Raw genomic sequence first — 27,740 nt, 5'->3', positions numbered from 1 at the left:
GTTTTTGAAGAAGGAGGCCCAGCATCTGAGGGGACTTCCCATTCTGACAGTTCTGGGGCACCGCTTCCTCTTCAAAACTGGCAACCACAGCGGCTGTTCTGGGCTTTTGTGTCCCTCCTCTGGCAGCAGTAGATTACATATGCATTTAGCCACAAGCATCAACAGCTCCCAATACAGCAAAGAGCTACCCCAGAGCAGTAGAACCTGCTAGTCTGGGCCAGCTGGAAGGTTACAAGAGTGAGAGACACGAACAGAAAGATACTAGTCTCTGGGCCTGAATGAAAAAACAACCCAACTCTGAACCCTGTAACTGTCCCAAGGGTGTTCCCTAGGAAGATTGCAGCAGAGAGTCCCTTTTCCTCTCCCACAGGACGTATATTGTCCCATCCAGACTTCTAATTTGGTGGAGCTCGGGTTCACAAACATTCCCATCCCCTTTCTTTCCTGCAGCTCAGAGGATAAATATTGGTATTCGAGGCAGAAGGTTTCAATTTCCCCCTGTCAGCAAACTGTTTAGGTATAAAATTTATTTAATCAGAAAGGATTTCTCTTCCCTCAACACAAATTCACACATTAACAGTTTAAAAAGTATATAGAGAGACATATATTTACACAAATTAGAAACTACAGTCTCAAGTCCTGCATTAGGGATTGAGAGGATGGACATCAGGAGCAACAGAAGGGTGGCTTCTCATCTGTTGTAGGTCTCCCATGGTCATCTCTCTGGTCATGGTGGGTAGACCAGGAGGGGATGGGGTACAGCTCCAGTCTGATGGCAGAGTTACTGTCAAATTGTGGCAACAAGGCCCCTCTCCAGATAGTTTCTTAGGATCACCAGGGATGACAGGAGATGCTGTAGTAGTAGATGGAACTGGAGAGGTTGGGGCTGAGTGGGTGAAGGGCTGTACTCCATGCTGGAGGAAAAGGATGACACCGATGCTGGTTCCAGTGCCTAAAGGACCATGGCTAAAGGAGATGGTACCTGGGGAACTGAGAGGGGGATTGCAAATTGGAGTAGTGTGGATCCAAGTGAGGTTCATAGCTGGCCATTCAGTGAGGTGCCACGGCTGCTTTGGTTTCAATATTAGCTGTCCTAGCTGTGTCTGGTCCATCTTTTCCACAGAAAGTGCAGGAGAGGAAGCAGCTGGATAACTGTGGTGGCCTGGAGAATGCTAGGGACAGGGAGAAAAGAGAAAAAATTATATGAGAAAGCTTTCAGATTAACTCCACCCGGTTGCTTAAACATTTGCTTTCCTTGGGAACTCTGTAATGCTAACATACCTTGTTTTATGCAATAGATAATTGCCTGTCAGGCCATGATTAAGTAAAAGTTTTAGTAACCAAACTGTACTTTCATTTACTTAACAAATTCTTGTACCACACACTATATAGGCGCTGGCTATTCACACGTATACAAAATAAAACAAACAGTCCCATAGATTCTCACTATTTATAAACTAATTTATTTTAGAACTTCTTTCTAAAAAGTCTATTTTTAACTGGAATCATCATTTCCCAATTTCTGTATTTTAAGTTCTAATTTCCTATGTTGAGTTCCTTAAGAAGTGTAGATTAATATGCAGGCAAGATCCTCCTGCTTATGTTTATGTATTTATTTTTTAATTTTTAAAATAAATTTATTTTATTTATTTTTTTGGCTGCCTTGGGTCTTCGTTGCTGCGCATGCATGGGCTTTCTCTAGTTGCGGCGAGCGGGGGCTTCTCTTTGTTGTGGTGCACAGGCTACTCATTGTGGTGGCTTCTCTTGTTGCGGAGCACGGGCTCTAGGCGTGCGGGCTTCAGTAGTTGTGGCACTTAGGCTCAGTAAGTAGTTGTGGCACACAGGCTTAGTGGCTCAGCGGCATGTGGGATCTTCCTGGACCAGGGCTTGAACCTGTGCCCCTGCATTGGCAGGCAGATTCTTAACCACTGCACCACCAGGGAAGTCCCCCTCCTGCTTTTTTTGTTTTTTTAATTTATTTATTTGTTTATTTTTGGCTGTGTTGGGTTTTCGTTGCTGCGTGGGCTTTCTCTAGTTGTGGCGAGCGGGGGCTACTCTTCGTTGTGGTGCGTGGGCTTCTCATTGCGGTGGCTTCTCTTGTTGAGGAGCACAGGCTCCAGGCACGTGGGCTTCAGTAGTTGTGGCACGTGGGCTCAGTAGTTGTGGCTCGTGGGCTCTAGAGCGCAGGCTCAGTAGCTGTGGCGCACGGGCTTAGTTGCTCCGTGGCATGTGGGATCTTCCCAGACCACAGCTCGAACCCGTGTCCCCTGGGTTAGCAGGCAGATTCTTAACCACTGTGCCACCAGGGAAGTCCCCTCCTGCTTATTTACAACTCAATTATTCCCACAGCAGTTGAAAACAAGGACTGTCCATTAGCTACAGGAAACATTCCTCTCCCTATCATTTGAGTGCCCCCTACATACTCTATTATTTGAAGGCACAGAAAATAGGTCATTCCACACTAGATCTAAGAATCTTTTCAGGGACTTCCCTGGTGGTGCAGTGGTTAAGATTACACCTTCCAAGGCAGGGGACATGGGGCCGGGAAGATCCCACATGCAGCGGAGCAACTAAGCCCGTGCACCACAACTACTGAGTCCGCGTACCACAACAACTGAAGCCTGTGCGCCTAGAGCCCGTGCTCCACAACAAGAGAAGCCACCGCAATGAGAAGCCCGCGCACCACAACGAAGACTGGCATCCGCTCACTGCAACTAGAGAAAGCCCGTGTGCAGCAACAAAGACCCAACGCAGCCAAAAATAAATAAAAAAATAAAAGAATCTTTGCAACACTCTCCTTATGGGTGCCCCATGGGTGCCTTCACCCCTCCCAGTGATGTACTTCTTGTGACCAGTCCTCAAAACCCATGCTTCCAGAAGGATACAAGGGTACTTGGGAAGGAGTAAAAAGAGGGAGAGGGAAAGGGGTTTAGGGGCAGCAGAAGAGAAAAGATTTGCAGAGAGAAGCTGAGGAATCTTCCTGCATGATTCATTTGGCCAGGTAAAAAAGCATTCTGTATCTATGCAGAAAGCAGATAAGCTACAACATGAGGAACAGGGCTAAATTCCATGGAGTTCCTTGAGATGATCCAAACAAAATAGAACCCCCAAACACCTAGGAATCAAGACAATGAAGGAAGTTTAGGCATTCCCTTCCCTGAAAAGAAAACTTGTTGAAAAGATCCAAAAGAAAATGCAAGAGGGAGCCCATTTCTGCATGTACACTTCATTTCTTTGGTTATTTCCCCACCTTTTCCTCAGGTTTATAAGTTCTCACCTTGGTCAGCTGACTATGCAATGATGACTTCTGGGCAGCTATATGAGGAAACCAAGTCTTTAACATTCCTTCTACCTGTAGCAGGGTTCCGAGATAACGCTCTCTGTGAGGAGAAAAAAAAAGCCATTAGGTGTGAAAAAAGCAACAGGACAGGACTGGAGATAGGTCCTTTTTTATGAAGTACTGAGGAAAGAGCTCTTTTATGAAGTACTGAGGAAAGAATCAAGGGGACTTACCCCATCTGTGGCTTCTGCAAAACACCTACTATACGCTGGATCCTGTCCATTGCCACGCTCTGCTGGAAACTGCTCAATCCTGGGGTCAGGAAAGAGAAAGATCAAGGATTGAGATTCAAGAATTTAATCAGGTAAAGGAAAGACAGAAGGGGTTAAAATGGATTCACCTAAAGAAATTGTCACAGGAGAAAAAGCTAATCATCCAGGCCCCAAACAAAGACTTAAGAGAAATACACATTCAAAACATATTTTGAGAGACAGAGAGATGAATGTAGCTCAAATGAATACAAGTAATCAGATAACTACCTCTCTCAAATCGACCCATCTTCAGTCCATTCAGTAGGTCTGTGAGAGGGGGTATGAATCCTCGGAGCTCTTTACACTGTAGAAAAACAGGACAAAGGGTATGAGAAGACCAAGAACTGCCCACACCAGTACTTATTCTTCCATCTCCCAATCTGAGAGCCAATACTATCCTCATGCGGTCCTTACCAACCAACTGGGTGCTAAGCCACTTGGTCGTATCTCCTTTCCCCAGCTTTCTCTTACCTTCTGAGCAAAGAGCAGGTCTCCTTCTGTGGTACAACCCTGGATGTTTAGACTGGTCTCCAATTCACCACCTCTTGATCTTTTGACCCCAGATCCTGACATAGAAGAAGCCAAGCCCCGCTGTTCCGAGTGAGATGCTGTAGGTTGCTTACTGGAAACCTTGGGTCGTTGCCTGCAGCGGATAGGACCAGGGCTGGGCCGAGAACCTCCCCTCTGACCAACAGTGTCTGGCCTGGGGCCATGGGCCCACTTGTCGTCCCTCTCACTATCCGAGGGGAAGCCAGAGTCACTGTTCACTGGGGAGGTGGAAAAAGAGGAATAAAGAGAGTAGGAAGAAACGCTAGATGGAGAATCCATGGGTTCAGAAGCAGGGGCTGGAGAGCAGCTCCCGGAGTACCCAAACATCGGGACCTGCAACTGAAGAGCAAAGAGAGGGAGTTTGAAACCAGAATCTGAGTATTAGGAAATGGACTGGGAGACTAGGGTGTACTGTCTGCGATCATAATATCTCCTCCCTTCCTCCCCAATATTACCTGTCTCAGGGACAATTTAAAAAGTCATCTTCCCCACCTCCTCTCCTCCATTAAGAACCTGGATTGCCTCTCTGGCCTCCGCAGAGCAGCTCTTAGCCTGACACAGACTCTTTTCCCTTAGTTCAGAGTAAATATAATGATTTGACACCTTTCCCCGGTTCGCCTCTTCTGGTCTCATCCTGACCCCGTAGTGAGCCTCTCTACCTGAGATCACGCCACCGGCAAGCTGGAAATCTGCGGCACCCGAACCCACCTAGGGACCCGGCAGCAACCTCCCTCCTCTTGCCAATCTTTCTGATCAGGATCCCTGCGCCGGACCATCTCCAGTCGCGCCTGCCACGTGATGCGATCCCTCTCAATACCAATATCCGCGTTGAGTCCCTAAGCCCACTCCCACCGGGTCTGATCCTGCTGCGCGGATCGCTCCCTGACCTGAGTCTCCTCACCTGTGTCGGTCGGCTCAGCCCAGGCTGTCTCCAGCTCCTACTCCGACTGTCGGGTCAGGGCTACCCACCTCCGCCTCCCTCCCACTGGGTCCCGCCCCTTCCCCCTCCCAGACACGTGCAGCTCCGCACGTGCCTTCCCCCGGCGTACACAGACCTCGCAACCTCATTGGTTGTCTAGCCGGTGGCACGTGACTCTCGTTACTGAAGTTCACATTCCATTTGCTACAGCATACAGGGGCTCGGCCAATAAAGAGGCAGTCAGGTGACGATTGGTTGGAAGGTAAGCATTCCGTGCTCCGCCCCTACATGCGGCTAGCGAGGAGGACCCGGTGATGAGAGAAGGAGGAGGATGGAAAAAGAGTGGAAAAGAAGGGAGGGGAGGAAAAGGGCGGAGCCTGTGGCTTTAAATAGGATGGTGGTGTGCCGGAGCCGCGCAGCTGGAGTGTGCAGACTGGTTGTGTGACCTAAGGAGTGCGCATTGAGATGTGGGACTCTTGGCTCTTCCTTGAGAACCGACCCTTCTGCCCCCTCTTTCAGCGCCTCCGCTCACGAGTGCAGCACGTGGAAACGATCAGCGACTTGCGTCTGCAACGTGTGTGAGACAATGGATGTGTGCCACTATGTATACTCTCCCCCTCTCGGCGGCCCAGCTCTCGTGACTTCCCGGTCTCTGTTTCACCCTCCCCTCCTCCTCCTTCTCCTACAAGTTGGGTGCCTCCTGCCCTGCTGGGTGAGGAGGGTGGGGATTGCTGCCGAGAACACCGCGTCCTCTCCCCGGCTCCCGCTGGGGCGGCTCCACCAGCCCTTTCCTTATGTAACCCGCCACGCACGTTACCAGCTCAGATGCCAGCCCGCCACGACTCCAGAGGTCAAAGCCCCGCCGGGTTGCTCCTGACTTTTCTACCCCGGTTCCCCGGGCCCTGCGCCTTAGTTCTGTGTTTCTTAGCACAAGAAAAGGAGAGTGGGTAGGTCTCTGATCTCCTAGATTATGTACTTGTCCAGATTCAGTTTCTTCATTTGTCCTCTGGAGAAGATTTGAAGGACGGAGGGTGGCAAGTCCGGAGTTTACTATTCACTGGCCCTTGCAGTGCTTTGTTTTGTTTTGTTTGTTTGTTTTCTTTTGCTGTGCCAGGAGGCTTGCGGGATCTCAGTTCCCCAACGAGGAATTGAATCCGGGTGACCGCAGCGAAAGCCCGGAGGGCTAACCACTAAGCAACCGGGGAACTCCCCCTTGCAGTATTGAGAGCACAGTGGAGAGAAGGGGACAGGACCCAGGGATTGTGGGCTGATTGAAGCTATAACATCGAAGAGGCCGCAAGGGGGCAGCCCAGTTCTTTTTAGGGTCGAAGGATAAAAGGGAAAAAAAATTTTTTTTCTTTTTAAAGTTTGTCCCTGGGCTTCCCTGGTGACGCAGTGGTTAAGAATCCAACTGCCGATGCAGGGGACACAGGTTCGAGCCCTGGTCGAGGAAGATCCCACGTGCTGCGGAGCAACTAAGCCCATGTGCCACAACTATTGAGCCTGCACTCTAGAGCCCGCAAGCCACAACTACTGAAGCCCACTCTAGAGCCCGTGCACCACAACAAGAGAAGCCACCGCTATGAGAAGCCCGCGCACCGCAACCAAGAATAGCACCCGCTCGCTGCAACTAGAGAAAGCCTGCAGCAACAAAGACCCAAAGCAGCCAAAAATAAATAAATAAATTTATAAAAAGAAAAAAACAGTCTGTCCTCGAATGCCTTAATTACTAACTGAAAAGGTACATAGTTAGGGGCTGGAGGGGGGAGATAAGGGGAGGAGGGTGTGAATTTTAAAAATCTATTCTAAGTAGTTTTTGATATTTTACGTATGTTTAACAATGTGCTTATTTTATAAAAAGGGTTCCACTTCAACTTTCTTTCTCCAGATATACTGTCTCAACACCATATATGATAAAGCAAAACAGTAGAATTAGAGGGAATTACAGGCTGTGAATAAACCTGTTGTTTGTGGGTGTTTTTCTCCATTCTTCCCAAAATTTCAGGGTTTATTTTTTCACAGCCCTAATAATTCCCTCTAACTCTACTGTCACCTAACTCCCTTTCTAATCTACCCTTCACACACCTATATCCTGGTGCTCTCTTCAGTGTTGCAGCTTTAGAACTGACCCTCATAAAGGAGTAGAGAGTAACCAGATTACTTCATTTATTTATTTAATCTTCCACTCTCCTCTTCCCAAATCCCCATCCAATGAGTCGTAGCAGCGTTCCCTCTCCTAAAAAAAAAAAAAAAACAAAAAACAAAAACAACGAAGAAAGGGAAAAACAAAAAAACAGGGTCAGGGGACTCAGGAAGCCCCTCCCACCTCTATGGAAACCCCCCAGATTTCTTATTTTGAGCTAGATTTCCCCATGACATCCACTACATGTGTCCCCCTCCCCTCTTTACTCCTTCCTTCTGCTAAACCCTTCATGCCCATAGTTATTTAGATTACCAACGTAAATTCCTTCCCTATAATACAGGTTTCTCTTCCTTCCCCCTTTCCACCATCTCTCCCCTACATTAGGGAACCACCCCCACTTCTGCCTCTTGACTCTGCCAGGTTGTAGGGCCCCTCCCATTTTGCCCTCTAGCACCTGAAGAGCCTTAAACCAGGCCAGCTTTGATTCCTCGAGGCAGACTGGAAACCTGGAGAAGTTTCTTCTCCATTCCACCTGCTTCTGCTCTAGGAGGTCCTGAAATCCTCCCAGTTCAGAAAGAGTAATGACTCTTATGACAAAGGCCTTTGCCTCAACATCTCCTAAACCTCCTTAAAGTTAGATAAGATTTTTCTGTATGTGATCCCTCTTTAAGCAGCTCAGACAGAATTGACCAGGCTGGAAACACTAGCCAGAGATACTGGTAAAATTGCTTCACAGACTCCCCCAAGGCCAATGGCTGCACTCTCACCTTCTACATGAAATACATCCCCCCCTGAACGAGGGCCCAGGACAGGAGGAGTGCACCAGGACTCTGCAGACTGGATACAGCATTGTTCAGATCTGGACTCTGCTAAAATACAGACATCCCCTCATAGTAGGCTAGTGTCACCCTTCCTACTGCCCACCTCCCACTCTGGAAGGATAACCATCTCTTTACACCAATCTCTGTCTTCTTTCCTCTGAGCTTAGAGAAAGATCCAGCCCTCCTCCCCATCACTATAAGAAGTCCTTTCCTCTGTGCCTTTCAGCCATTCCTGACCATACCAGGGAGACCTGACTCAATTCAATGAGATGTTTTCTGTTTTGTTTTTTAAGCTATGTGCATGACACTATACTAGTCACTGTGCTAGGTGCCATAGGGGGGACATAAATATAATTAAGACAGTGGTTCTGTCCTCACAGAGTTTACAATCTAAAGAGAGCCTACTATACACTTTAAAATATTTATCTGTCCTTGTCAAGCATCAGCTTTCCATTTCTACTAAATCTTCCCATCTGTGTTCAACTATATTCAGACTGCACTTTGATCCTGTTGCCCTTTCTAGCTGTTGCTTCTCTTTTTGCATTACCAGATTTCTCAGATGGTTGGTCTATCCTCTCCCTCCACTTCCTCACAATGTATTCCCGCTCTAACACCACAAAATCTAGCTTTTGCTACATCCACTCAATTAAAACTACTTTCTCTGTGATTATCAATCACCTCCTTCTCCTTGGCCTCTTGGTAGCTTTTGATTGATTGTATTAAGCTTTCTCTTCTAGACTTTAAAAAACAAATTTGGCTATCTGCCTACCTCTCCAATCAGCTCGTCTCCATTTCCTTTGTTGATTCCTCTTCTACTAACTACCGGCACAGTCATTGGCCTTTTGGTCTTCTGTGTGTACTGGCTCTAATGAGCTCTACTTTTGTGACTGTGACTTGGCACTTAGAACTGTAGCACTGACTTAATTCAGCTACCTTTACGACACCCTCATAGGGCTGTCATTATAAATTCAGCTTGGCCAATACCAAATTTATAACTTCACTCCTAAATCATTTTAATCTCCCACAGTTCCCATTTTGGTCAACCGTTTTCCCAGATATCCATGTTTAAAACTTTTAAGTTATTTTAACTCTCTCCTCATTTATTGCCCATATGAAATTATCACTGGAGCAAGGCATTTTCTTCAAAATGTTTCTTATTTTTCTCCTCTCCATTCAAAATGCCACTTCCCTAGTCCAGACCTTTAATGGATTGTTTCTGGAATGATGCAAATCTCATGAGTCTCTCTCCACTCCACTGCATCCTTCATACAACCAGATAAATCATTTTTCAAAAATACCACTTTCATTGTGTGTTTACCACACTGAAGAACTTACTAGGCTCCCTATTGCTTATAAGTCTGAACCTTCCCTGATACTTCAGACTCTGTAATTTGGCCCTATCTTCCCATATGTGAGATTATCAAGCAAATATTTGGAGCATTGTAAATGTTATTTCTTAATTTCCCACATACCCTCTCCTTCAGTCATACTCCATCCACTAAACATACCCTGCTTGTTCTATCCCCCTTGTCTGTGCAGCTCTTTCACTCTTGGAATAACTATTCTTCCCCCTAATTGCTTTCATCCTTTCATAACCTCCTGCCAACCAAAAGCTCACCTATTCTTCAAAGTGTATTTCAAGCATAATTACCTCCTAAAAGTCTTCCAGACAACTTCAGCCTGTGCTATCTCTCTCCTTCCACAGCCTAAAGCACTTGTTTGTCATATGCTGTCAAATGTATATGCAATTTAACATTGTTACAAATCTTTTCATTTTGTTTTAAATGTTTCATAAGTGTAAACTTGAGTTTTATGAATACTTTGAGGACAATAACAACATCACAGATCTCTTTTTCATCATCACCAGCAGCAGCAGCAGCTCTAGGCATAGGTTACTTACACATTAAATACTATTCAACTGAAATTTAACTGCACCAAATCTTCCCAGTGTTCTGTATACGGGTTAGTATTAAATCTCAGTGAAAGAAATGATGGCCAAGTTGAGATGAACACCTGCATTGTAGTACTAGTTATTTGGCTCCCCCATCCACCAAAGCCTCCCTCTGCTGCACGTCACCAGCTCTGGGATCTATCCAGGGTAAGGGTTGTCTGTCTCCCCGCCCCCCCCCCCCCCTTATCCCCAATCCACTCACTGGTTCCATTGTCACTGGTTTCTCTGTTACAGGCTTCTGATGGTCTGCAGGGTCTGTTTCACGACTAATGGTAGTCTCTACTTCTTCCATTACCTCCTTATCCCACTTGTTCTGCCCTCAGTAGGATTAGGAAACACAGAGTTATCACTGCCTCCATCCAACATCCTCACAGATTTTCTATTTAGAGTTCTTTTCTCCTTCACCACCTCTTCTCCCCGCTTCCCATCCCCCAAGACTTAAACTCAGGGATCTTCCCTACTTCATGTTTGCATGGATTATGTACCCATCCCATTCACCATTTCCCTTGACTCAAGGATTGCTCCTCCCTTTCAGTGTCTTAGCAAACCTACTGCATTCTGGCTTCATCCCCAGCTTTGGTTAACAAATTTGTTTTGGGCTCACTACCTAGTTTCACTTCACCTAACTAATTTTTATTCCTGTTCGTCACTTACATTTCAACAATGACCAGTTTCTTTTTAACTGTTACCTATCCTGATCCTCCTAGAGGGTCATGTAGATATCACTCACCAGCCTGTTCTCTGACTCAAACATAGAGTAATCAACAGTGAAGTTTGCACCAAAGTCATCTGGGGAGGAGAAAAAAAATTAGTAGTAACAAAGGTAGCACTAGATCTGGAAATGAGAAGAGGAAGAAACTGTTCAGAATACTTCAATTTGCTCAAGTTGTAAAATTTACTGGTATAATTCTAACGAACTTTTGATGTTAAAATGTTTGTGAATGTGTATGCATTTATATTTTCAATCTGGTGTCTAAAATCATGTACAAATTTGAAAAATTTCTAATTTCTAAAGGCTTGAAAATCACTAGTTTGAGACATAACATCATGAGCTTGATAGTCTTTGCTCATAGCCACATTTCTTTCTGACCTAGTTATACCATTGTAAAGGAAACGTCAAAGTGTCAGAACTGAGCATCTCCCAAACCTCTCTCCATCCTGCGAAGGGTCAGAACCTTATACATACTCACCATAGTTGGGGGTGACTGTGTAATAATAGACCACCTGATAATAGTCATCCTCTTCCAGTCCTTCTTCATCCTCATATTCTTGTCCTAGGGGGACAAGGACTAGAGGTCAGGGGGCATCTGGAACTCCTTAGCAATAGAAGGACACCTGAGGTTGACCTCAGCTCTATCAGTTTCCTTTCCTTCTGCCTCCACTCTACTATCTCCCTGCCTCTGTACCTCTAAACCTTTCTCAGTCTTCTGGGCTCCATAACTCTGATGAGACCTGTTACACTGTGCCCTTTCAATCCGGGAACTCCCAGAAGAGAAAACGGGTCCCTTCACACACTGTAACCCAAACTAAGCCTTAAAAAGGTAGGAAGCAGAGAGACACCAGAAATTAAGACCTCCAAATCCACTCCTCAGTATGCTCTAGACTTACTGTATTTGTGAGAGATGTTCTCTTATCAGTGTCTCCCACAACTAACACACACACACAGCCTCTTGGACTTGGGCTTTAGTTCCAGTTTCAATGCTAACTAGTAGAATATCTCTGAACAAGCCAGTTAACATCTGCTTTCTTAAAATGAGTCAGCTGGACTAAATGATCCATCTGCATTAGTTTTTCTTCCTTTCCAGGATTAAAAATATGTGGCTTGGACTTGACTGGGTCAGGAATTCTAGGCCTCCTGCTAAATATTTCCCTAAGCTCCTTGAAAGCTCTCTCTTAACCCCAAGCAATGACACAGAGTCTGGAGGAAAAGGAAACAATGAGAGCACCTGGCAGACTGGGAACAAAGGAGGGAAGGAGCCAAGCTACTTTTGGGACCTTGTCCCTGAAGGCAGACAGTACTCACTATCGAAAAGCCACCCCTTCTGTGTCTTTACTAATACAAAGTTTTTCTCCAACTCGCTGGGAAAGAAGATACCCTGGCTTCCCTTGCTAGTTTCAGACCGCCCCACCTTCAAAGAGTCCACCTCTCTCCACTCTCACTTTAGTCCTTCTCATCTTGTTCAACTCTGTGGTTATGGTGAGCTGAATTCACTCTTGTTAGGACCTCCCCATGGCTGGGGCTCCATCCCCATCAGCTGTCTCTTCTTTGACAGGACTATGCTCTCCTCCCCTTTTCCTGGCCCTAATTTCCAGATTTCCCCTCTGCCCCTGACATCTAACACAGTTGAGAAAGTGTTATCACTCCTTATTGAACTGCACCTCCCGCCCTCTCCTCATTTTCTTTTCTCCCACCCCATTTATGGTAGAAGACCTGGCTCAAAAGCTCAGAGAGAGACGTGTACTTACCCAGGATGAGTGGCACAGCAAGGATGGCTACAAAGAGGACATCCATTCTGGATTCTGCACTAGTGCCTTGAAAGTAAAAAAGGAAATTACAGCGTTTCCCACCAAACTTACCCCGCCTTCTGCCCTCCTCCAAAGCAGGGAAGGAGCTGCAGCAATCTTCTCCCAGGCGGGGAATTCCCCGCCCACTTGCTTACTGACTGGGCCATCAGTTACTACCAGTGCGGTCCTCAGCCACAGCTGCCAGATCAAGAGAGGCAAAGTGAACTTTGATGGAAACATGTTCATTGAGACCCTCTGGCTCTAGACTAGATCCATTCAGGCCTCCTGCTGCCACTTCCAGAAAAACAAAACAAACAAACCAACCCACAAAACCCCCCCGCCAAAACCCAAACCAAACAACAACAAAAACCCCAGCCTACCAAGGAGTTTCCCCTCTCACCTACTTTCCTTCCTTGTTCCCAGTCCTCACAAAAAGCTCACCCTCCCTCTCACTGTCCCTAACTTACTATCACTATCCAGAGCTGCCCTTCTCTCTGAGGCTTCATCACAATCTCTTTCTTCACAGTCAAAATATTCTTAGGAAGGGATGAACATTTTTTCTAGACTGAAAATAGTCTCCCTTCTCTGCGTGTCTCGGACTATGAAGTATGGGAACAATATCAACATCATTGTCTGACTCTCCAAGCACCTGCTGCATTGCTTCTGATTTCAAAAAAAAAACAACTTTCAGTCAAGACTAGTTACTTCCTCTCTGCTAAGTACTGATCTCACCTCACTTCTTTCTCAACTTTCTGCACACAGGATGGGAAAAAGGAGGAAGCAGGTAGTCTCTTTCCCTGCTGTATATGCCACACCCCTTCTCCCACTTTCAGTCACTTGGTATGTTCCCTTCATTCTAGCCTACAGGGGTGGAGTTCATCTTATCCTTCTCTCTGCTTTTATATTTCCCATTTTCATTCAATTCAATTTAGAAACATCAAACATAATGTATGTGCTAGGCACAGTGTGCTAGGCCTAGTCTGATAGGCAATTCAGGGTTCAGAGGCAAGGGAATAAGAAAAGAATGCAGGTATTTTTTTTTTTAAGGGAGTTAATAAACATCCATTCAACATCTACTATGAGTCAGACACTATGCAACTCTCTGTGGAACTACCAATGAACAAGATAGGTTTGATTCCCGTTCTTAAGTCAGCAAATGCTGTGGTAACAGCTCGAAGGAGAGATGAGAAGAGTTGTCTTATCCCTATCTCTTCTGGATTGCTATGCTCAGAAGCAAGACAATAGAGTCTTGAGCACTGGCCAGGATGTTCCCACCCTCTTAACCTTATTGGGGGAAGATTTGCATGGTGACTTCTCACGTACATCTATATAATCTATTCCTTCAGCTCCTTTCCAGAATTTCCTGGAAAAAAATGGAAAACTCTTATGTGGCTGTACATCTATGCATTGCCATAAATCATTTCCAGGAAGGAAAGTAAGCCTGGTTCTCTCTGAAGAATTTCTATAGATTTTTTGGGTACTTTGATTACTCTCTCAAGAACAATATTCCAGTTTCCCTCACTTTCCCATCCTGGTACTCTTTTTCCCAAACATCCTCCCTAAGGACTAACCCCACCTGCATCCAAATGAGGATACAATACCCTCTTCTCATACTTTAACTTTCTTTTGCTCTAATATGCATCCTCTGCGCCTTCTCTTCCCCCATCCTGAGGAAAAGACACTACTGAGGTTCATTTTCAGAAAATAAATGGAGGAAGTATGACATAAAAGGAACTGAGTAACTTGGTGGGCTAGTGGTGGTGGGGTGTCATTTTCCAACTCCATAGCTCGAATTGCTTTTTACAAACAACTTCAACTCCCGATTTTAACTCAAAATCCCCTCTAACCTTCCTAACATTGCTCTCCAGGCTCCTTTTACTTCCCTCTGATTCTCTTGTCATTATGGATGAAGGCTTCATTAGCGATACACTGTATTGCATGCTTCCTATACTAGCCTGTTCAAAGAGCTCCTACTTTTAAGTGTAACCTTCATCTCTTAGGCAGTAGCTCTAGCTCATTTCCTCTCATTCAAGTAAGAACAATACCCGTCCCTATCTCCCTGCACCCTCTATCCTGTGCTTTCTTTGTATTTGTCCTTTAGGTTCCAACAGGATCTTCCCCCCTCTGCAGCTCTTCAAGAAGCGTAGGATTGCTACCACCCTGCCCCATAAAATACCGAAAGGGAACAGCGACCAAAGTCGAACCGAACCAGGAAACTGGGCTCGGGCCCAGCCCACATGTTTAACCATTTGGAGCCACTCCCAGGGCCGAGGTCCAGGAGGAGGGCAGGACTACAACTCCCAGCACGTCGTGAAGCCACGCCCCCGCCTCCGCAGCTCCGCCCCCGCGGGTTCTCCATTGGCCTCCAGGGGGGTGGGGATTAGATGGGAGGTGGCCATGGGGCCGCGGCAGGGGTTTGTACCCTCCTCGGCTTCCGTAGAGGAAGTCGCGCCGACCTGTATCTGGGGTTTCGGTGTCCCCGCCTTCCCGGGGGTCCGGGGTGACATTGCACCGCGCCCCTCACGGGGTCGCGTCGCCACCCCACGCGGACTCCCTGGCTGGCGTGCTTCATCCCTTCGCCTCTGTTGGCCGGGCCCCCACCTCGCCCCCAGCTGCCCAGCCATGGGGGCCGCAGTGTTTTTCGGATGCACTTTCGTCGCTTTCGGCCCGGCCTTTGCGCTTTTCTTGATCACTGTGGCAGGAGACCCGCTTCGCGTCATCATCTTGGTCGCGGGGTGAGTTAAGGGGTTGGGGAGACGCGGGAGGACGCCGAAGAGAGAGATCCAAAAGGGGCTGGAGGAACTGGGGCGAGCTGGGAGCCTGAGAGGGGGAGACAAGTCGGAGGTGAAGATTGGAGAGGGTCGAGTCAGGGATCTGGGTGATTCGCCCTTTCCCGCAGTTGGTTTCCGCCTTCCAGAGATCGCACAGATTCCTCCTATACTCCTCCTGCGACGTCCGAGGAGGCCCAAGGCGAAGACTTGGAAGGGGGCTGTGCTGATCTCGGCCGGCCTTAAGGGAGTATCCAGGAATGGATACCTCGCCCTCCTGTCCTCCTACACTCTGGCTCTCATCATTCTGAAGACTCTTTAATCAGATTTCTTACCCTTTCCCTGCGTTCAGATCCCTACAAACTCCCTTGGTGGAGACACCTATCCTATCTCCTCCCTGTCTCCCTGGACAATCCGGAAGTCTAACTTCCACTTTTTATGCTGCAGCCTTGGTTGGTTCCCCTCTTTGATTTCCCTGGTTGCCCCCTACCCTTGCTTGTCTGATTGCCTTTGTCTTTCCTCAGGGCATTTTTCTGGCTGGTCTCCCTGCTCTTGGCCTCTGTGGTCTGGTTCATCTTGGTCCATGTGACCGACCGGTCGGATGCCCGACTCCAGTATGGCCTTCTGATTTTTGGTGCTGCAGTCTCTGTCCTTCTACAGGAGGTGTTCCGCTTTGCCTACTACAAGCTGCTTAAGTAAGGAGCTGGGGTGGTCTGGAGGGGAGAAGGGCAGAAGACTGAACTATAAGTGGGGCAGCCCTGGGTGGTGGTTTGAACGAGGAGGTACTAAGGGAAGATATTAGAGGGGAAGGCGATTCCTGCCCTCCCTCATGTTTCCCCTATCCCACCCACCCCACCCCAGGAAGGCAGATGAGGGGTTAGCATCGCTGAGTGAGGACGGAAGATCACCCATCTCCATCCGCCAGATGGCCTATGGTGAGCCAAGGGAGAGGGACTGGAGGAGGGAGTTGGACACTCCTCTCTCCCAGGGAAGTCTCTAAACATCCACATGTCCTAAGCGGCTTCTCGTTTTTCTTCATACCTGACTTCCAAGGAGAGGTGGTCTGGAGGGAGAGTAGGTGTGGGGGAACTGTGACTGGGAATGGGGAGGGATCACTGGTAATAAGGCTATAGTGATCTTTGACATTGATGAAGCCCTCCCTCCCCCCCAGTTTCTGGTCTTTCCTTCGGTATCATCAGTGGTGTCTTCTCTGTTATCAATATTTTGGCCGATGCACTTGGGCCAGGTGTGGTTGGGATCCATGGAGACTCACCCTATTACTTCTTGACTTCAGGTAAGGTCCACTTTCTTTCTTGCCTCCATGCCCCATTCATCCCTGACCCTGATTTGATTTATTGGCCTTCCCTGGGAGACTTCTTTGGCTCAACATCTCAGGAGGCTGGGAGAAGATGAGGGATGTATCTCATCCCCATCTCCCTCCCTGCAGCCTTTCTGACAGCAGCCATTATCCTGCTCCATACCTTTTGGGGAGTTGTGTTCTTTGATGCCTGTGAGAGGAGACGGTACTGGGCTTTGGGCCTGGTGGTTGGGAGTCACCTACTGACATCGGGACTGGTGAGTTGGGGACAGGGGCCTGAATTAGAGAGAAAAGAACTTAATGGTGAGTGGGATGGAGGGGAAATATATTCTCACTTCTTAACATTTAAAAACTTACCTTGGGAGGAGGCAGAAAGGTGAGTCTTTAGACGTCTCTCACCTCAGCATCAATTGTATAACCTGCTCGGGGATGCTCTAGGGAGGAGTTTGAATGGATTAGTCAAACTAATGCAGATGGCCTGAGGTGAGCAGGAGTGGCAGAAACCTCTGAGGGGGCTGAAAAATCACAAATGCCCTTAACTGTGATGATATCGGTGTTCTGAAGGACTGGGAGATTCGAGTGAGATACCTGGGGGAGATTTGGGTCAAAGGCACAAAGAGAATATGGGGATTAGAGGAAGAATCTAACCTCTTTTCTACTCTTTCCCCCATCCCCAGACATTCCTGAACCCCTGGTACGAGGCCAGCCTGCTGCCCATCTATGCAGTCACTGTTTCCATGGGCCTCTGGGCCTTCATCACAGCTGGAGGGTCCTTCCGAAGTATCCAGCGCAGTCTCTCGTGTAAGGACTGACTACCTGGACTGATCGCCTGACAGATCCCACCTGCCTGCCCACTGCCCGTGACTGAGCCCAGCCCTAGCCCGGGTCCATTGCCCACCATTCTCTGTCTCCTCGTCGGTCTATTCCACCACCTTCAGGGTTTTGCTTTGTCCACTCATGACCTTTAGTCTCTAGGCTTTACCAGGAGCAGTCTGGGTTCAGCCAGTCAGTGACTGGTGGGTTTGAATCTGCACTTATCCCCACCATCTGGGGACCCCCCCCTTGTTGTCCAGGACTCCCCATGTGTCAGTGCTCTGCTCTCACCCTGCCCGAGACTCACCCCCATTCCCCTCTGCAGGCCGACGGCAGGAGGACAGTCGGGTGATGGTGTATTCTGCCCTGCGCATCCCACCCGAGGACTGAGGGAACCTTGGGGGGGACCCCTGGGCCTGGGGTGCCCTCCTGATCTCCTCGCCCTGTATTTCTCCATCTCCTGTTCTGGACAGTGCAGGTTGCCAAGAAAAGGGACCTAGTTTAACCATTGCTGTGGAGATGAAGTCAATTGGAGGTTCAAGGGTAGATGAGCTCTGAGTTTCCCAGTACCCCCTCCCCAGACTGGATATCTTAAGTCTTTTTCTCAGGTCTGAGGGGAACCATTTCTGGTGTGATAAAGACCCCCAAATTGCCTTTTTCTTTTGAAGTGGGAGGAGGGAGGAAGTATGTGTTAATTCTCCTAACCTCCTTGGACTATATTTTCCCTCCTCAAATTGCTCCTTATGGCTGGGCTTATATCTATCCAGCTTTCCCCTTGGTCCCAGGCTTTGGGGGAAAGGAAGGAAGTGCATGTTTGGGAACTGGTATTACTGGAACTAATGTTTCAACCTCCTTGACCACCAGCATCCCTCCTCTCCCCAAGGTGAACTGGAGGGTGCTGCGGGGAGCTGGCCCACTCCAGAGCTGCAGTGCCACTGGGGGAGTCAGCCTACCGTGACATCGCAGGGAAGGAGGGCAGATTTTTTTCTAGTTTTTAATTGGGGGATGTGGGGGGGGCGGGGAGGTTTTCTATAAACTGTATCATTTTCTGCTGAGGATGGCGTATCCCATCCTTTTAATCAAGGTGATTGTGATTTTGACCAATAAAAAGGACTTTATAATTGTGGGGGAACTTGGCTTTAAAAGGAGGGGATAACATGTTGATTGAGGTTTCTGCCCTCTCATGTCTCTTTTCCAACCTCCCTCCTAACCTGGCAACCTCTCGTTCCCTCCAAGCATAGCTTCGATACAAGGGCAGAAATCTGGGCTGGGGGTCTAACATGTCAGAAGCTCTGGGTTAAGCATTTTCCAGCAGTGGATCTCCCCTTCTCCAGGATTGGGGTAAAAGGAGTTACTCACCCATTCGTCCTTTTCCATACCCTTTGCCCACCTCTGCCATCTGAGGCATTAAGGAATTCTCCCATTCTCAAGAGCCCCCAAAGTAAGGCCAGAGGCGGGGTCGGCAAATTTAATTTCCTAATATATTGAGGGAAAAAAACATAGCAGCAGCAACCCTTTTTCCTAAGGGGAGATCTTGTACTATATCTCGGGACAGGGATACAGAGATGAGGGGGTGGGGGACTTTGGGGCACATCCCCAGCTTCCCCTACAACTAAACACAGTTCACCCTCTGCATTGTCAACATAGGGCTGTCCTTATCTACGTGTTTTGAGAGGCTGAAGGTTCTGTTCTTCCTTGAATGAGAGCCTGTCCATACCTCTGTGTAGGGGCTGTCTGGAGGAAGGAGGGATGTCAGCCTACTCCTACAGTATTTTCTGGCCAGTCCCTGCACCCCACTTTAGAAGCTCCCTGATAGGCGAGGGGAAGCCATCTGTGGTGACCGGGAAGGAGTCTATGCCTCGGTGGCTCGTGCTGAGGTGAAGACCACACTTTTCCGGTTTCCCAGTCTCTTCTTCCTGAAAGGGAGAATGGTTCGTGGAAATGGCTAATGTCCTAGGCGAAACAGATTCGAGGTGGAGTAGGCGAATGCTTTTCAACGCCAAAGAAAAGACTGGAGGAATGGAGAATAGGAACTCACCGAATCTTTCTAGCAATGAAATAAACAGCCAGCAGAAGGCAGAGACAGCCAACCAGGATTCCCACTCCCAGACTCAGCATTTCACCTGGGAGAGATAAAGGTGGAAGGTGTCAGCCTAAGACTAACATAAATATTGAGCTTTTCCCTAACTCACTGAGGAGAACCCTACCCTGCACTCCACCCCTCGATACATGGGTAGGCCTGTCTTACCTGTGGTATACAAGGATCCCACTGTAAGGGAAGAAAACTTGGGTCAGTGAGACTAGATCCCCACCCCAGTTGGGAGTAGCACACTGTGCCAGTACTCGGGGTTGGGGCATGGTTCCCAGTCCAAGCAAGTCCTGGAAATCCCTTCCCCTGTTAGCCTTCTTTTCCTTCCCAGGGGTTCCCTAGTTCCTGCCATTGAGTCCTCCAGTTTCCCGTCTCCTTTTCTGAACCCTGTACAGTTACCTTGGATGAAAGAAGCAAAGACCATTCGCTGATTGAGAGGCTGGGGGGCTCGGTAGTTCTGTACCAGGAGCTTAGAGGGCTCCTCTTCCGTGGAGAACAGTGTCTCTTGAAGCTTTTCCAGCTGAGAAGTAGAAGAGTGGGATTAAGGGACAAGTGGCACTCGCTCTCGGGAGTGGGAAAGGGTTTGAGGTTACAGCTATGTCTGCTGTCTCACCTCTCCACCACTCACCTGTCCTATTGAAATCTGGGCCCTTCGACTGAAGACCGTCCAGAGCACACTCTGGTAGCAGGGCGGTGTGGTGAGCGAGCCATTGTAACGGAAGTACTGCGCCAGCAGTGGGGGGAACAACTCTCTCAGGTTGAAGGGAGGCACTGAGGTCTTCTGATCTGGGCAAGAACAGACTAGGACTCATCTCCCTCTCACTGCACCCTCGCTTACCTAGACAGGGCTCCTAGAAGCGAACACCCTACCTACCTCCGGCCCCAACTCACTGCCTCGTTCCAGGCCTCTCAGGCCTTTTTGAGAAATTTCCCTGAAGCCTAATTAATGTTACTTTGTCTTAAGATAGCTTTTTAGGGCTCACCTTTATGCCTGATTTCATGCAAGTGACTCAGAATGTGTTCATAAGCTGGATTCTTAGTCTCACCCACCTGTATGGGGAGGAAAGGGTGAGAGAGTTCGGGATGAGTCCATGTTTGGAGTAAGACACTTGTGTATAGGATAAATAGTCAGAATGGGTTGCTGACTTGTCTTGGGAGGGCGACCAGCAGCACACATGGGCAAAATAGGACTGAGGGATGCAGAGGAAGTGGAGAGAGACCAAGGAGGGATTGGGGGCCACTGACCTCAATGAGGATGCCCAAGACAGCCAGGCCCTGAGGCCTCTGAGCAGCCTCACTTAAGCTTTCGTAGGAATCAGAATCATAATGTACGATGTGGAGCTGAGGGAGGGGAGAGGGAATTGAATCATTTAATGTTTCTCCACCACCCCCTCCCAAAAGCTTTTATCCTAGCCACCACCACCACCTCTAGCACGCCCTAAATCTGTCCCACAAAGCTTGCCCTTTTCCCCCAAGTATGACTTTCCCCAGTTTCCAGATCCTTCCTTGCCCCTGGCACCGACAGTGCCTACCACTGTGTCCTAATCCAGGCTTTGCTCCCTGGTACCTCTGCAGCTGTGGCTTCGCCATTGATCTGGTGCTCTGACCCCCCCAGGGATCCTTTCTGACCCCAGTGCAGGTGGAGCTGGGCAGCTACGTATTTTCGGGGAAGTCCTTCCAGATACAGGGTTGGGGGCAGAGAGAGTTGCACTGTGAGGGAAAGAGAGCGAGTTAGGGTTGGTGGACGAATGTGGATACGTTCCCACCCCTGGGTTGCCACCACTTTGGGGAGATTTGGCCAGCCTTTTCTGTCTCCCTGCACATCACCCACTTCTTCCCATAGGCCACTGCTTTTCTTTTTTCTTTTTGACCGCGCCCTGCGTGCGGCATGTGGGATCTTAGTTCCCCGACCAGGGATCAAACCCGTGCCCCCTTGCAGTGGGAGCTTGGAGTTTTAACCACTGGACCACTGGCTGGAAGTCCTAGCCACTGCTTTTCTCGTAAAGATCTAGTCAATGCTATGATGCTAACCCACCCATAAAGCTTGATCTTACACATTCAGTTCCCACCTTTGGCTACAGGAGCCTGATCCCCATTCTCATGTCTCCAAATTTACAGATGAAACCTTCTGAGAATTTAGAAGTTAGGAGAATGCTTCTTCACTTCTGACTCCTAAGATTGGAACTGGAGCTTATATCTCCTTGGAGGCCTGGTCTTTTTACCTGTGTGGCCATTATTGTGCAGGTCCAAAGGCTCGGTGCCAGGCTCTTCATATCCATGGGGCTGCAGAGGTAGCAACTCAGGGTCAAAAGTCACACTGCCTGTCTGAATGTTGATGGGGGACTGGGCGTTGCTTCCACACTCAGGGTAAGAGGCTGGCCAGTGGTCTTGACCATGTGGACCTGGTGGGGGTTACCACAGACATCTGTCCTGTCCTCCAGCCCCTAACCACCCTTCAGCAACCCTTCATCCAGCTTTACCCGTGTGGAGGCAGAAATGCACTTCTCTCCACCCCAGATGAAGCCCCCAGGTGTGCGGGGCTGGGTGAGCAAGGAGCCCCTCCTGGACTTGCTGCTGCAGTCCCTTCACCTACGCAGAGGCAGTGATGATTCCCCAGCTCTCCTGATGAACGGGGAGCAGTTGCTTTTACTTACTTGTCTTCTTGTTGGAAGACAAGAAAGCTAAATGAGAGGAAGAGGGGATGGATAGAAAGCCCGCATACCCAGAAAGGTGGGATTTGAGTAGGAGCAGGAAAACTGGGGAAATGAAATGGTCCTAGAGAGGTAGGGTCTCCTTGGGGCCCCCCTATCAGGTGGCCTTAAGATTCAGATCTGCTGACTTTCCATCATTCACTTCTTGCTTTCGCACTGGACCTTGCATTGACTCTGGAATTCGGTTTAAGTTATTAATCAGAAACGCAAAGGAATCGGGTTCCACCTCTGCCAGGGTCACAAACTGTCCTGCCGACCTCTTCCTCACCCCTGACCTCAAGCTCTGTCCCAATTCCAGATTCAGGTGGGGGTAGGATCCATCAGGATAGAAAGCGAGCCAGGAGGAGAATTGGCAGCTAAGCTTATGGCGCCTTTCCCCACCCAGTTCCCTTTCCACTCCAGCTCCCTCATTCCCGCGCAGATTGACTGAGGACATAACTGGCTTTTCTGCTGAATCAGGGTGTGTGGGATTTGATTGTTAGAACAGCGTCTAGGAATCATATATGTGAAAGCTGGGGCATGGGGAGTCGGGGAAGGAAGGAGCTAGGGTGAGAAGCTGGAGGAAACCTCCCAACCCACGTGGCTAAGTCTTCCCGCCAGGTGAAGAGGTCCCAGTGGGAAAGGGGTGTCGGTAGGCCTTGGGTTCTGCTCTCACCGTCATATGTCCAGTGTTGACCTGCAAGGCAGAATAATTTGAGTTACAGCCAGCGCAGCCTGGGGCAGGGCCCTCCTCCACCCCGCCCCCCTTTCTCCTCCCTCTGCTCTACCACTTCCCAAAGGAAGCCCTGAAACTGGACACCTCGGTGGAAAGGTCGAGGGTGGGGGGGGCCCTATTTAAAATCACCAACCAGGCTGTGCTTGTGCTCGCTGAGTAAAGGGGGAGGAGAAATGAAAAGAGATAAAGCCAGGAGACTAAAATTAACCTGGATCCAAATGTGCAAAATACCCAACCCTCACTTTTCTACAGCCTCTGCCAAGCCAATCTAACTCTTAGAAGATGGGGCTGAGGTGACGGTGTAGGGTTTGGAAGATAGGGACTGGAACAAAGAGAGGGGCAAGGAGTTCAGCGTGGGCGGGCAGTGCTGCTGAGGGGAGAGGGCCATTATTCCTTTGCTTGGAAGCATTGCACGAAAGAAGGCACTGAGCTGTGAATTAACATTTAAGTTCCTCCTCTGGTCCCAGGAACTCTAAAGGAAACTTTCCCCATCACCAGGAACCTCTGCTCCCTAGATTCCCAGATGGCTGGGGAAGGTGGGAATCGGGCAGGGTCTGCTCCACGTTGAGGGTAGTGGGTGGGCACAGGCCGCCAGGCTGGCAGGGACAGGATGAAAGTGAAGCGTTGTGTGTGGAAAAGGGCACTGCCAGCTGGGTCACATGCCAGGCTCTCGTGCAGTCCTGTCTCCAGCTAAAAGGTCGGGGGCCTGCTGGTCCAGCTCTCACCCAGGGCCAAACTGCTTCAAGGGGAAAGGGAGGCCTTCCTGTGGGTTGTCTCTGCATTATTCAAACTGCTAGAAACTTTGGAGAAAAATTCTAACTTCCTTCCTGTCTCTCTCTCTCTCTCTCTTATTCCCTTAAACAAACCCCTCAGACTTCTAAGATATCCTTGATCTCATCGTTGGGCTCTTCTCCTGGCCCATCCCTTCGTTCAGACAATTCTGAAAAGCAGCGCAAGGGAGGGCTGGAGGCAGCCTCTCACTCACCAGCTCAGTGGGACACTTCAACAACTCGAATTCCCTGGTTCTGGGCAGGCTGAGAGCCTTGCCCTTCCCCTCCCACCAAATCCTCAGCACAGTAGTTTTACATCTCTTCCTCCTTTTCCCCAATTGGTTCCTTTCTCCTCAGGTGCAATTTACAACTCTCCTCGGCTGGGTGCCCCTCACCATCATCTTCTTTGTGTTCCCCTTCTGCCCTCTAGATACCCCCCTCATCCTGTTCTTCCAACAAATTTTAATTACACACCTGCTATGTGCTAGGCACAGGGATCACAAAAATGAGGGCTAGGGGTTCTGGGGACATTCCTGGAGCACCTCGGCCTGTTCCCCCTCAAGAGTCCATCCTCCTCTCCTGGGAGTTCCTGAAAGTCCTGTGTAAATTGTAAAGGGCCCAAGAGTGTTGACTGTTATTGCTACAGCTTTCAGGAAAAACCGGGAAATTAGTCGCCCCATAGAACCGAGAGGGGACTTTGGCCATGAGGTTCATAGTCAGGGATCAGGGTGTGAGTTTGGCAGGAGGCAGGAGTATTCCCCCCACCCCATCAGTCCTCTATCCTTTCACTCCAGGCCTCTTTGGCTCCCTAATTGGATGAGTTTGTAGATAAAGAAGACCGGAGGGTTGCCTGGGACCAGGGCAGTGGGGGAAGGAGCTCCGGAGAGAATTTGCAGCCTGCAAAGTGACTCCCGCAGTGTGTGTACACATCCTGACCCAGGCTAGTTTGCCCCCATCCCCACGAACAGCAAGGCTGGAATGGCAAAGGGAAAAGAAGGAAAGTGGTCTCCTCCCCAGTCCTGTCTTTTCCCCTGCATCCCTGAGCCTATTATTCCAGCCCTAGGCTTCCTCTTACACTCCTCCTCCTCCATTAAGCATGCATGGCAACATGTGTACATCAGCACACACAGACATACACACAGACATCCAGATGTACCTACCCCCGTTGGCAGCCAGGGTCCAAATCACCTCTAGCAGGAGCATGAAGAACAACATGGTATCCCTGGAAGAAACACAAGGTACTGGGAGTTTGGGGACTAGAGGACTAGGGCAGGGAGAGGGGGGAAGAGAGGAGGGGAGAGAGAGAGGCGGAGGGGTGGGGGAGAGAGAAGAGAAGTTTCCTGGAGTTGAGTGTATTTATCTTTTTCTCTTGCTTTCTTTGTGCCTCTGCGGGCTTCCAGGGGATTTGGTTTTCAGTGGGGTACCGTGAGTTTCCGGGTTCCCAGGATAAATCTCTCTCTGCCTCTCTTTCTGCCCTCTCTTTTTTATCTCCCTCTGCAGTCTTCACTCCACTTGCTGGCCAGCTACTTCACAATTGCCTCCCGCTTTTAAGGTGGCTCTGGACGGGTGTACGTGGGGAGTGGGGACTGTCTGGGTTGTTGGCGAACAGCTCCTTAAATAGCCGATTAAGCATGCAGGATGGCCTTGCTCAGAGCGCAGCACAGCGGGTTTCGCAGGGGACCTGGCCCTGGCTCAGGAGCGCAGCTGGGGTGAGCTCTTCCTTCCTCTGCTATTCACACAGACACTGTTGAGAAGGGTGTCCCCTGGAATGGGCGGGGGCAGGAACGGAGGGTTTGGGGGTCCGATCCTCTGGGGTCCCATCCAGCTCCCTCAGGGGTTCTTATTCCCCATCTGGCTTCTCCTCTGAGGAGCAACTCCCTGGATGGTGTAGGGCGGATGGTGGGAGGACCCGTTCCCCACGCCCTGCAGAATGTGAGTGCCCTGGAATAGGAAGAGTGCAGAGTTAGGAGAGAGGTAAACGAGAAGGAGCTGGGAGACTCAGGGTGCGGGTGGAGGGGAGGAAGTCAAGGACCAGAACGTGGGGTGTGGAAAATAAGGAAGAGAAGTGAGGCAAAGGGAATTCGTTTGGAGCGATCTCCTTCTCCTGCGCCTGTCACCACCGGCTTCCCACGGTGAGGCTGGGTCCACGTGCCTGTGTGGCCTGGGAGGGGGGTGGTTTTGTTTGCTGAATAAAGCCCATTTGTGTGCCCAGCGGGGGGCGGGGCTGCAGCAACACCCTGGAGAGACAGCGGCTCCAACTGTGAGGCCCAGCCATCTCCCTCCCCAGGGAGCCCAGATCTAGGGCGGCTTTTGTCACCAAAGAGGACACTGACCCCTGGCACGGTGGCCAGGGCAGGAGGAGAGACGGGGTGACCTTAGAAACAATCACTACCACCATCAGAAAAAAGGCGGACTCCAGGGCAAGAGAGGGGAGGGAGCAGAGAGAGACCATGTGATCCTGTTGGAGTGGAAGAGGGGCCCAGGGTCTTCCCTCCTGCCCAACAAAGGGCTGAGGCAGGACTTTTGGGACTGAGTGAAACCTGCCACCAGAGAACTGGGCAAGTGGAGCATAGAGGCTGCCGAGTCTCAGGAATGTGGGCTGGTGTTTGTTCCCCCACGGGACTGGAAATCCCGATTGGAATGTACATCCTAAATCCCTCACTACAGAATGTGAAACCCAAAGATAACTTCAGGCCAGACTTTGAAATCTCTTTTTCCTGATACCCTTCACCGGAGTCACAGCCAGAAAGATGCACCCGTTTGAGCTCCTTCTGCCCTCCTTGCTTCTGCCAAGTAGCAATAAATAGCCAAAACAAAGGGAGCGGAAGCTAAATAAGGGTGCAGGATAAAAGCCAAGTGAACAGAATAATGCATCTGCTAGATCATCAGCCCCTGCAGAGGCAGGAGCCTACCATGCTTTTCTGTCCACTGTGGTTGATCTGCAAAGCAAAGCCATTTTGCAGATGTCATTTCCTTTTTAATTCTTTCATCACCCTCCGAATTACTTTTCCCTTACAGATAAGTTTTATGTTTCAATATTCCCCCAAAGCCCCACTCATCCCATCTAAGAAGAAGAAAAGGCTTAAAGTGTAAATTATACTTCCTGGGAATCAGGACAGTTAACACAGAGGAACAGAAAAAAGAAAGAAAGCAGAGACATCTTTTGCAAGGTAGGAAAGAAGAGGCCCGGACAGAATGACCTCTGCCAGGACAGAGTTCCCCTGGAGTGTCTGGGGCTGTGATGCAGCCTCCCAAGGTAGGTAACGTGTCTTACCAGGCGCCACCTCCTGGTTGTCTATGAATTTTTTAATTTTTAAAGTTTCAATTCAAAATGTTTTGTGTGTGATTCCTTCTGGGAAGTGTTTCACTACTGGTGGGCTTTGGCATTTTGCCTACACAACTGAATAATGTTTCACAAAGATGTCTTAGCCCCAAATCAGCATCTTCCCACTTCTGAGTGAGCAGTCCCTCCAGGCCCTCATGCTTCCCAAAAGGACGAAGGCCCTGGTATCTAGGAGAGAGGGGGAAAGGAGGCAAACTCCAGGCACTTGCCTTTATTTATTTATTTTTTAAAATTTTTATTGGAGTTACCTTTATTTTTACCTTTGGCTTTACTGTGGATATTCCTGTTGTCACCAGGCTGATTTGGAGTAGTGTCAGGAGGACCCCTACATGTTAAAATAAAAAAACGCCCCCACAGTTGCTACTCAAACTCTGACGCCTTTGTTTTAATTCCTACTTCTCCCTCTAGCCCTTTGCTCACTCTGGGGTTGGCTGAAACCCTGATAAAACCAAGTTCTGCTGCCTTCTGGCGCCATCTCCTGTCCTTCCAAATGCAGTGAAATATGAACCAGTCAGAGAGTCAAAGGTATCCAAGTGTGGTGACTTTTGGGTTTGTTTTTTCTTACCTTGTTTTATTTATTTATTTACTCGGCTGTGCCGGGTCTTAGTCGCGGCACGTGGGATCTTTGTTGTGGCATGCATGTGAGATCTAGTTCCCTGACCAGGGATCGAGCTTGGCCCCTCTGCATTGGGAGCGTGGAGTTTTAAGCACTGGACCACAACGTAAGTCCCAAG

At 49.1% G+C, this 27,740-nt stretch overlaps 4 protein-coding genes across 7 annotated transcripts; 1 reads left to right on the top strand and 3 right to left on the bottom strand.

The window, feature by feature from the left end:
• Positions 1 to 294: 294 nt before the first annotated feature.
• Positions 295 to 5,082, bottom strand: CIART (circadian associated repressor of transcription). 2 transcript variants are annotated; one of them, XM_060007182.1, is made up of 6 exons: positions 5,042 to 5,082; positions 4,063 to 4,479; positions 3,820 to 3,895; positions 3,514 to 3,592; positions 3,278 to 3,380; positions 295 to 1,172 (listed from the first exon to the last, which is right to left on the bottom strand). In XM_060007182.1, the coding sequence occupies exons 2-6, from the start codon at positions 4,465 to 4,467 to the stop codon at positions 645 to 647; spliced, it is 1,191 nt and encodes a 396-aa protein (XP_059863165.1). In that variant the 5' UTR covers positions 4,468 to 4,479; positions 5,042 to 5,082; the 3' UTR covers positions 295 to 644. The 2 variants fall into 2 exon arrangements, with proteins under 2 accessions (XP_059863165.1, XP_059863158.1); XM_060007175.1 differs by lacking the exon at positions 5,042 to 5,082 and adding an exon at positions 4,849 to 4,943.
• A 1,757-nt stretch (positions 5,083 to 6,839) lies between these two features.
• Positions 6,840 to 14,718, bottom strand: C1H1orf54 (chromosome 1 C1orf54 homolog). 3 transcript variants are annotated; one of them, XM_060007166.1, is made up of 7 exons: positions 14,656 to 14,718; positions 12,441 to 12,506; positions 11,165 to 11,248; positions 10,705 to 10,763; positions 10,177 to 10,287; positions 7,970 to 8,071; positions 7,228 to 7,295 (listed from the first exon to the last, which is right to left on the bottom strand). In XM_060007166.1, the coding sequence occupies exons 2-6, from the start codon at positions 12,484 to 12,486 to the stop codon at positions 7,973 to 7,975; spliced, it is 399 nt and encodes a 132-aa protein (XP_059863149.1). In that variant the 5' UTR covers positions 12,487 to 12,506; positions 14,656 to 14,718; the 3' UTR covers positions 7,228 to 7,295; positions 7,970 to 7,972. The 3 variants fall into 3 exon arrangements, with proteins under 3 accessions (XP_059863156.1, XP_059863149.1, XP_059863152.1); XM_060007169.1 differs by having other exon boundaries at positions 7,970 to 8,068; XM_060007173.1 differs by lacking the exon at positions 7,970 to 8,071 and having other exon boundaries at positions 6,840 to 7,295; positions 14,656 to 14,716.
• A 158-nt stretch (positions 14,719 to 14,876) lies between these two features.
• Positions 14,877 to 18,401, top strand: APH1A (aph-1 homolog A, gamma-secretase subunit). Its single transcript, XM_060029181.1, has 7 exons — positions 14,877 to 15,214; positions 15,772 to 15,942; positions 16,109 to 16,182; positions 16,419 to 16,541; positions 16,695 to 16,822; positions 17,243 to 17,366; positions 17,704 to 18,401. Exons 1-7 carry the CDS (start codon positions 14,877 to 14,879, stop codon positions 17,766 to 17,768), a joined length of 1,023 nt encoding a protein of 340 aa, XP_059885164.1. The 3' UTR covers positions 17,769 to 18,401.
• A 247-nt stretch (positions 18,402 to 18,648) lies between these two features.
• CA14 (carbonic anhydrase 14) lies at positions 18,649 to 25,832 on the bottom strand. The gene is made up of 11 exons (XM_060029192.1): positions 24,824 to 25,832; positions 22,834 to 22,854; positions 21,690 to 21,869; positions 21,035 to 21,177; positions 20,713 to 20,808; positions 20,451 to 20,517; positions 20,096 to 20,253; positions 19,867 to 19,987; positions 19,627 to 19,647; positions 19,417 to 19,501; positions 18,649 to 19,294 (listed from the first exon to the last, which is right to left on the bottom strand). The coding sequence occupies exons 1-11, from the start codon at positions 24,876 to 24,878 to the stop codon at positions 19,231 to 19,233; spliced, it is 1,011 nt and encodes a 336-aa protein (XP_059885175.1). The 5' UTR covers positions 24,879 to 25,832; the 3' UTR covers positions 18,649 to 19,230.
• Between the last annotated feature and the right edge of the window lie 1,908 nt (positions 25,833 to 27,740).

Source organism: Delphinus delphis, chromosome 1 (assembly GCF_949987515.2).
Source record: "Delphinus delphis chromosome 1, mDelDel1.2, whole genome shotgun sequence".
Lineage (NCBI taxonomy): Eukaryota > Metazoa > Chordata > Mammalia > Artiodactyla > Delphinidae > Delphinus > Delphinus delphis.
The sequence above is the reverse complement of the archived record's forward strand: the minus strand, read 5'-3'. Positions and strand labels throughout refer to the sequence as shown.